At 29.6% G+C, this 9,434-nt stretch overlaps 2 protein-coding genes across 3 annotated transcripts; one reads left to right on the forward strand and one right to left on the reverse strand.

Annotated features, from left to right (window-relative positions):
* The first annotated feature begins 2,465 nt into the window (after positions 1-2,465).
* LOC126833727 (evolutionarily conserved signaling intermediate in Toll pathway, mitochondrial) lies at positions 2,466-4,315 on the forward strand. Of its 2 annotated transcripts, none has more exons than XM_050565232.1 (5): positions 2,466-2,998; positions 3,067-3,504; positions 3,592-3,743; positions 3,811-3,997; positions 4,077-4,315. In XM_050565232.1, the coding sequence occupies exons 1-4, from the start codon at positions 2,572-2,574 to the stop codon at positions 3,970-3,972; spliced, it is 1,179 nt and encodes a 392-aa protein (XP_050421189.1). In that variant the 5' UTR covers positions 2,466-2,571; the 3' UTR covers positions 3,973-3,997; positions 4,077-4,315. The 2 variants fall into 2 exon arrangements, with proteins under 2 accessions (XP_050421189.1, XP_050421190.1); XM_050565233.1 differs by having other exon boundaries at positions 3,811-3,990; positions 4,077-4,313.
* Positions 3,810-7,028, reverse strand: LOC126833728 (cytosolic Fe-S cluster assembly factor NUBP2 homolog). The gene is made up of 5 exons (XM_050565234.1): positions 6,792-7,028; positions 6,529-6,727; positions 6,349-6,460; positions 5,531-5,684; positions 3,810-4,276 (listed from the first exon to the last, which is right to left on the reverse strand). Exons 1-5 carry the CDS (start codon positions 6,900-6,902, stop codon positions 4,082-4,084), a joined length of 771 nt encoding a protein of 256 aa, XP_050421191.1. The 5' UTR covers positions 6,903-7,028; the 3' UTR covers positions 3,810-4,081.
* Between the last annotated feature and the right edge of the window lie 2,406 nt (positions 7,029-9,434).

Genomic DNA, 9,434 nt, shown 5'->3' on the forward strand with positions numbered 1-9,434 from the left:
TATATATATATATATATATATATTAAATAAAATAATAATGTATAATTTATTAATTATTGATACCTAAGTAAAGCTACCTACATACATGCAATCGGCTAACCCCTTAAAACAATATTATTTAGATTAAATCATCTTAAACAGCTTTCTACCCAATACATCAGTTTATGATATTTGAAATATATATATATATAGTAATCAATTTACAACTGGATCAAACGTCTACTAATGGTAGGTAATTAAAAACGGCCTTGAAACGATTTCACGATTTAATTGGAATCAATTTGTTTAATCAAATAGTTGTACAAAAAAATCAAAACGCTAATTAACAAATTGAAAACGAGTGCATTCAATAAACCGTAATTAGTCTATTCGGTAAACTAAAAGAAAATTATCAGTTAACATAATAGTTCAATGGTTACTATACAAATTAACCTATTATTATTTACATATGTACAAGACACATTACACAAGACCTTTTGTTAATTGGTTAATTTATATATATATATATATGTATATATATATATATATATAATTTAATTTAGTTCACATTTTTTTTATTGCAAAAACTAATACATTTATATTACATGAGTACTCGATATGAACTAATGTCATAATTGCCTATGGGATCATCTTAGGCTGCTCAGCTTAAGTTATTGAGAATTTTTGATTATTATTATCACCACAAGTCAATTTTTAAAATATAATTTATTATTTAAAATATAGGTTTCTTCCATCAAACGTTTTATTATAAAACCAAGTAATCGTATAACTGTAAATGTACCATATTGACTGGTACTAAATGTTGTATTAATGAACAAAAACCGGACAGCGGTAAAATAAATAGTTAACATCAATTATAATGGTTTTTTAAAATGGATTATTAATTTGCGTTGAAACCCCTTGGACCCGAACCCGGAATTTTTGAAAAATGAAAATGAATAATATCCAATAGCTTCGGTGTTTTACTCAACATAATATTATGTAACTAGATGTGCAAAAATGTGTTGTGATTAATTTTATGAAAAACAGTTACACGAGCCTTATGGCGGGAAGAAAGCAAAAAATCACTTTAGGTATTTCAATAGTAACAACGCCTAATGTAAATCCATTAACAAAATATATTATGTATTAGCTTCACGCTAAAACTAAAAAAAAAATTCCAATAAACTATTAACATATTTTTCCCATTTATCGGTACTGATCACATTGGCCAACGGTTTAGATCGAACACAAAATTACTTGTCTATTACTTGAGGCCGGACATTGACATCTTGTGGTAATAATAATTTTAAACGCAGATGTCTTAAGAGTTTCAACCTATAAACTAAAACCACAATGCCAATTTTTTAAATCGATAGGCACACCACAATTAAGGCCGGTACTACAATGTCAAATCAAAAAACGAAAGTGCTCTATTTATTTGGTGGTTTTTCTTCAAGTCCATCAGTTCTCGACTTGGTATAAAATCGGTAAATATATAGGTGATATTTTCAACCCACGTTACTACCAAATAATTAACTCACAATGTTCTGCAAAAGACTATGTACATGTATGCCGCCAGCCTCTCACAGTACCTTAGAAAAAAAATCAAAATAATATTATGTGTACACTATACCTACACCATGGACGTGAAACTAATGGCCTACATCAGACTCGCTGATTGGTCGATCCTACATTAGTTAAAATAGGCAAGTACAATTGCCAAAACTTAAAAAGGACCGAAATTATTAAATTAACCAGAAAGTGGATCTTATTTACATAACTTGAGCAAAACAGAATATGCGTTTTTATGTTTATTACAGTTCTATGTTTTTTTCTTGATATTTTCAGGTTAGAATTAGTAAAAAAAAATTGTTTCAATTGAACGCTATGGTGGTGTGTAATTCAGAAATTAGTTACAATAAAGCCTCCTCGTTTCAGCGCTGATATTTACAAGTTTTAATTTTGATGAATAGAGTGTTTTATTTTATTTAGTATTTTAACTGAATTGGTCAGAAGGTATCTGGTCTCAGAATCAATAAAATACTATGTAGATTTTTATTAAGCAAAACTATTTTAAGAAATTCTGATTTTTTGGTATGTACCTATATGGTTTATTACGAGGCTAAATTGTGTTGTACAAATAAAACTTATAGTTAATAATTTTAACAGAGAATTGAATATTCAGTTCAGTGAATTTAAAAAGCTGAAAAACTATTATCGTTTTTACCGATGACAGTTTAGGTGTAATTGGCTTTGGTTTATGATTATATTTGTCAGTATTTTTTTTAATATAAGGATAATAATTTTTTTTTTTAAATTAAAAAATAGGAAAGTTATAATAATTTATTCTTAAAAAATTGATTAAATACAAATTACAATTGTATTTAATCAATGTTAAAATGTAAGATAAATATTTCCATGTTGCCGCACCTGTCCGTTATCTATTTGATAACATGCAAAACGATAACCGGCAATATGAAAATTCTACATTTTGATAACAATAAGAAAATGTTACAATTTCAATAATTTTTGGAATCATAATGTGTTTTTTAAAAAATATGTTGTAGTAGTAAATTTCAACTTAAAATAATGTGTAATGTGTTGAGGACTTGTTATGAACTTGGCTTTATTCAAAGACTGATGGGTACTACCGCGAGACCGATGAAGAGAAAATTTCAAACTACAACACAATGTTTCGATAAAACGCCGAAAACCCAAGTCGTAAGCGCCGACAATTTTAATAATGTTCAAGAGAAAACAAAAAACACTTACTTGGACATGTTGAGAATGTATCGCATGCAGAAATATCGGTCGGGACACGTCGAGTTCATCAACACGGCGATCAAACACATGGACGAATTTGGCGTTTCCGAAGATATCGAAACATACAAAAATCTAATTCAAGTGTTGCCTGCCGGTAAATTTGTACCTCAGAATTATTTACAATCGGAATACATGCATTATCCTAAACATCAACAGTGCATCATCGATTTATTACAGAAAATGGAAGACAACGGTAATGTCTTAGGATAAAACAAAATAATAATAATACCTAGAACAAACTTTATAATATTATACTTCCAGGTGTGATTCCCGACTGGGAAATGGAAGACATGCTTGTCAAACGGTTCGGCACTCGTGGTTACCCAGTAAGGCGTTATTGGCGTATGATGTATTGGATGCCCAAGTTCAACAACCTTTCGCCTTGGCCAATACCCAAACCGGCGCCAAACGATCCTTATGAATTAGCGTTGTTGGCTGTGAAAAGGATTTGCAGTGTAGACGTAGAATCTGAAGTTAAAGTGTATCACACCAAACATTTACCTGAAAGCGTAGACGATACGTGGATCGTAAGCGGGCAAAGCCCCGATCAAAAAAAGCTAATCGAAAAGCAACAAGAAAACATACCTGTATACATAGAAGGAGGTTTTAGGTTATGGTTACGAAAACAAAGTATAGTATATTTTATTCTAAGGACCGAACCTCCTGAGGCAATAGTTGAAGACAATTTTGATGAAGATGGTTAGTTAGCTATTATTTATTAGTATTTATAATAACAATATGTAAAGTACTATAAAAAAACCTAAACGTATTGACTTATCGTTTCAGATATAAGTAGTTTTAAAGTGCCTTTTTTTGACAAAAAAAAAGAAACATCTAATAAAATAAAGCTAAAACATACAGTCCACGAACAAGAGGACGGTACAATATTAGCCGTATGTGCATCTGGCACTTCTAGTAAAAATTCACTGTTGTCTTGGGTATGTAATTTCTAAATAGACAAAAAAAAATTAATTAGGAAAAATAATAATCCCTCGTCTTTAACAGATACGGTTCTTGGAAAAGGATGGTAATCCAAAACTTGCCAAACTTCCAATATTGTTTATGAGCAAGTCACCCCTAGGAAACGTAGAACCGTTGACCGAACTAATTGAAGATTCGAGAGAATATCAAAAAGAGTCGGAGAAAAAGAAGTCTTTAGAAGAGTAACAAAAAACAATACCTTATGTAAATAGTTGTATTATTAAAAAGTTAAATTAAATAATAATAATAAAACGATAACAATATAATATTATGTGAGTAAATGTTTTTAGGTCGATCAATTAGGATTCATTACACGGCTAACAATTGAATCGAACGATATTGACACCGGTGATTCTGGATATATCGAGCCAACATATTTTGATGTTTCTGCAGACACTCTAGGATCTATCGGCACGGTTCCTAAAAATGGCACTTGATAATATTCGGCCAATGATTTTCCGCCGTTTGATGAAAACAAATTTGTACACTCCTGTAAAAAAAAAAAAATTAAAAAAAATTTCATTAAGTTTCCAATATGATGTGTTGTTAAAATAAATATTCAGATTGATGATAATTTGATAAAAACTCAAAACAAAATATTAAATTTTAAGCTTTGATGTAAAGCAGTTGTGTAGTTGTAAGGGTATATTATGCAAAGGAGTGTGCAATATGCACAAGGCGAGCCATTCGAGACTGAGCTCAACAAAATAAATTATCAAGAGGCCTAGAATTTGTATACTTTTAGATTTAAAAAGGATATTTATTCTTTTATAAATAATTTACTGTAATTAAAAGTAAGTTAATAAAAAAACTATATTACAAAGTAACACTAGTGCTGAGTTTGGGGAAGGGGGAAGTATAAAATTTAGGTATATTACTCTGTTTTTTCAAACAAACAATACATCATGATAACAATAACATAACGTGGTAGTTTCTTTTATAACTAAAAAAAAAAGATAGAATTCTTATTTTTGTTTTTGAAATTGCTTACAACAATGGAGGCAACTTAAAAAATAACCAGAAAATCTGAGCCTGAATGAAACTCATAAAAAATAAAAAAATTTTAAGTATTTTAAAGTTTTGTTACAAAAAAAAAGTGTAAGGTTGGTACGTCCTATGACTACACCACTGGTGTGAAGACAAAAATATGTTATCAATTAACAATTTGTGTCGATTAGCAACATTAACTATTATGTTCATTTTTTGTAAAAAGAAATTATATTATCTGGGTAGTACTTAGTTTTATCGTTTTAACTTATATACATCAAAAAAAGGTCAGATAGAATGGAAAATTTTCTTAGGTACTAAAATATTGATAACACATTTACAGTAGAGTAATTTTCTTGAAAGTGATTTAATAACATTTAAATTTTGGTAAAAAATTAGTGTTTAAAGCGTTATTTAATTTTATTGTTCTTTCAATTTTTATAATGTAATTTTTTATTGATATAACCTATATTATGTTCACTAATATAATTTATTTCCTAAAAATATTGGAAAATATTCTTTATACTTATAAAACATAAAAAATAATAATAATAATAGTTTTTAATTATAAAGCTTAACCACACAAAACAAATTAAGTAGATTTAAAAATTAAAAAAGATTATCTTTTTTGTAAATGGACAAATCTTAAAAAAAAATAGTAATTATGTACTTGAGACTAATTTAACTACGAGATTTTTTTTTGAAGAAAAAAAAGCATGCATTAAGTTATAAGAAAAGTAATATATCTTTAACATACTGAACAGTTAGGACACACATAACCACTCATATTCTCTATCACTCCAATGATCGGAATGCCGGTTTTTTTGCAAAACGTTAATTCTTTCCGGACATCGTTTAAAGACATTTGTTGAGGAGTTGTTACTAAGATTGCTCCGTCGCACGGCACTTCTCTAAAACAATACTATATGTTTAATAATGATACAGGCTTTAATGCAAAGACTTCTAGAGTACTTTAACATGAAAACTATTATATTTCAAGCCTACAAATATAAAAAATGGGACAATTTAAAAATGTACTTTTACATTTACGGAAAGCCAATAGTTTGTAAATGAAACGTATAACTTAAAGATGTAACATTTGATAAGCGGGAAACAGTCTACGGCCAACAAGTGCAATCTTAAGTAAACCCACACCAAACCATTTTGGTGCAAAATAGAACTTTCATGCTTACAATAATGCAGTCGGTAATTAATAAATGTAGAGACATAACAGTTGAAAGATAATGTGATTTGTTGAAAACGGATGTTAAAAAAGAACTGATGTTTGAAACAAATTATAATACATCTATACTAATAATGGTTTTTTTTATGTTATTTATTAATTTTCTTTAATAAATTATAATTACCACTATTGATTTTTGACAAAACATATTTAAGCTAAATATATTTAAATCATCTTTTAAATTAAATATAGCTATTCAATTAGCTGAAAGCAGAGACTTTTACTCTTTTCCTTTTCTGTCCTAAAATTTTATTAAAAAGAAGCCACTAGCAAATAAAGTTTTAACAATATGTTGTTAGCAGAATTAAATATATAAACGCTGTAGTAATCACTTCAAATTTTCCATGACAGTGATGTGTTCGTCCGACGTTCCTGGTGGCGTATCAATAATCAGATAATCGACGTCTTCCCAAAAAACATCTGATAATAATTGTTTTATGAACGCTAAAAATTAAATTGATTATTGATAATATAAATTATTATAATTATTACAAAATAATTGTGATATTTGCCAGTTTTTTTTGGTCCTCGCCAAACGATACTGTCATTTCTGGATTTTGTAAGAAATCCAATAGACAGTACGCCTAAATTTTTAGAATCATCCGTATACACGGGCACCCATCCAGCTTCACATTGATGTACCTCTTGATTTTCTAATTTTAATAAATATGGTATTGAAGGTCCACATAAATCTACGTCTAAAATACCGACCTATACAACAATTATTGTTATAATAATAAATAATATAAATCGTTTGATGAATTTTTATTCTTACTCGAAGTCCTTTGGCGACTAATCCTAGGGCTAATTGGGTGCTTATGGTAGACTTCCCAACTCCGCCTTTACCAGACATCACTAATACAACATGTTTTACGCCAGTCAACATGTTTCGAGATGAATTTAATAAAAACAAATTTCAAATAACACAAGTAAAATAACAATATAATTATTATAGAAAAGTTATGCAAGACCAATATTCAACAGGCATGAAGTAACGACGACTTATCAGTTGATAACATATTAATGGCGGTATCAACACAGTGATAACGGATATCATCATTATTATAATATACCAGTTGGTTTTATAATTTTTATGAGTAGATATTAATTATTAAAAATAAAAAAAGTTTAATCGGCATTATATTATTTTTCTGTATAATATTATGTTTCCTAAAATTGTAATTGATTTGTTCTTCATTTTAATATATAGACAAGACTGAATAGTACTTACTGAAAAATAAAACTTAATTTTAAATATACCTACACCTACCTACTACCTGTTTTTAATTATTTAAATTGTTTATTTAGGATTCATGGCCGTTCTCACTAGTTTGTAGTTTAACATTTATGTAAGGTTCAGGCTAATTATTTAGCTTAATTGGTGAGAACGACCATCAGTATTATATTATTATCATAATATCTGTATGTAGGGCATATTCAACGTTAAGAAAATGGTTCATTAATTATCCAGTGGTTAATATGCAAAATAATAAAATTAATAATTAAACAACAAATAACGAAAGTTTTGGAACATGGTGAGAAATTCCTTTTTCAGATTCCACAAAACAATTTTGTTTTTAGTAAAAGTCGTAAAACCAATATTTTTTTAACTTTAAAACTTTTAAAGCATAAATACAACGTGATTTTTAGCCGTCAACACAACGGACCCTTAAAACCCAATGGTGTTACAATATAATAGGTATTATGAAATAAAAGTCTAAAGCTATAAAATATAAATATAAATAATGTATTCAAACGTTTTGCACTATGTTTCCTAGATATTTAAAACTAGTGTTTTTCAAAACTTTGAAATTAACAAAAGAATTGGACTTGTTCTGTAAAATCTAAATCTATACTTAGATTCAACACGAGAAAAATCCTTACAAATAAGTGTACTTTCAAATAGACAAAAACTTCTCGCCAGTACATTACAAAATATATACCGGAGAAAACTTTCCGCTTAAACAAAGAATTAAAAGGATGCAAAGAACCTCCCATTTGGAACCGAAAATTCTTTTAAAACACTGTATGTGACTAGTGATGATGGAATACAAATGTTTATGTGGTCTGTGGATATTGGTTACCTCTAAAGCATACACGCGAACATCGCGTGTCGAATTCATAATGTATTATATTGTTATATTATATTGTTTCATGTTTATAACATGTTTGTATATGAATGTTAAGCGACTTGAGTGCCGTTTGTATTGAATATGTCTACGGACGTGCGGATGCGGAAAAAATGAAACTCTATGGGATTTCGGCTGCCAAAAATCGAATAATATATAGAATGGCCAGGGGTCATGGCGAGAGGTCGTGGGATTAAAAACCAGAAAAATAAAACATGGAATTTCAACGGCGGCGAAGGCTATTTTGGAGAACGGCCTAATAGCCAATCTAATACGCTATAACGTTACAATATAATATTGTATACAACATATTAAAAGAAGAATACTCCACCCATATAATATATTGCGCGCATCATCTTGTACCTACCTATATTATAGTGACTGTGTAACACGATATACCTGTATAGACACGGTGGATTTAACCTATTCACAGCTTACGACTTAGGTGTCGGTTGTGAACTCTAATAATCCATAAAAGTATATTGTACTATATAATAAGTACATAAACGATGATGGTGAGAGATGATGAGGGCTTATGCCGAGTGGTGTATAAACACAATGGGGGACATTTACCTTTGCACATATACGGATGTGTTTGTAATGACTAACCAAAGAAGAGGCAAGAGTGTGTTTACATTCCCAGGTTGTATATTTAATAGATATGTATCCATCCCGGTGTGATTGATGCGTTTTGAATTTCTTCATACAGCGCAGTCAGATTGTCTAAGAATACTTACCGAATAGCGACGATGATACGTACAACTGTTTTGGTTAAACGCAAACACACAGTGCTCCCCACTAAGATAGGGCCTCTGTTTTAACAAAAAACAATCGGTTATATTGAACAAAAATATGTACACACAAACGTCTTTAGGCACATATTTTCGGTTTTGATAACGCCTCGAGGCGGGTCCGACGAGTCAAGACAACCGTTGATAGTGTCTATACGGGTCGGAGGACTGCCCGAAGTCAGGATGTTACTTAAGGACCTTTTGATCTCTATACGACTCTTAACATAAAAACCTCGAGTCCCAAATGGAGAAAGCGAAAAATCATGTATAATTTTTAAACGGTGCTAATAATCGCGAGTAACGGTTTGATGTACAATTTTAATAGTACAATTGATTTTCAAAATATACAGATAAACGGTGCTATAAACAAGACCGGCGACCGATCTTATGTAGTATTCCCACGGTCAATATTAATTCTATAAATACTTATTACTTTAGATCATTAATTATTAATTAACTAGTATAAAATTACCATCCGCCCATCAATAAACTATATCG

The sequence above is a fragment of the Adelges cooleyi genome, unplaced genomic scaffold (assembly GCF_023614345.1).
Source record: "Adelges cooleyi isolate 19-005CV unplaced genomic scaffold, UGA_ACOO_1.1 ACOO_flye_CR_arks_rails_tigmint_CR_PRNA_2, whole genome shotgun sequence".
NCBI classification, from domain to species: domain Eukaryota; kingdom Metazoa; phylum Arthropoda; class Insecta; order Hemiptera; family Adelgidae; genus Adelges; species Adelges cooleyi.

Coding starts and splice junctions, on each gene's coding strand:
- LOC126833727 (XM_050565232.1), top strand. CDS start 2,572: ATGTGTAATGTGTTGAGGACTTGTTATGAACTTGGCTTTATTCAAAGA. Junction 2,999..3,066: donor ACAGAAAATGGAAGACAACG/GTAATGTCTTAG, acceptor TTATACTTCCAG/GTGTGATTCCCGACTGGGAA. Junction 3,744..3,810: donor AAAATTCACTGTTGTCTTGG/GTATGTAATTTC, acceptor CGTCTTTAACAG/ATACGGTTCTTGGAAAAGGA.
- LOC126833728 (XM_050565234.1), bottom strand. CDS start 6,902: ATGTTGACTGGCGTAAAACATGTTGTATTAGTGATGTCTGGTAAAGGC. Junction 6,461..6,528: donor GCGAGGACCAAAAAAAACTG/GCAAATATCACA, acceptor TTTAATTTTTAG/CGTTCATAAAACAATTATTA. Junction 5,685..6,348: donor ACTGTCATGGAAAATTTGAA/GTGATTACTACA, acceptor GTATTGTTTTAG/AGAAGTGCCGTGCGACGGAG.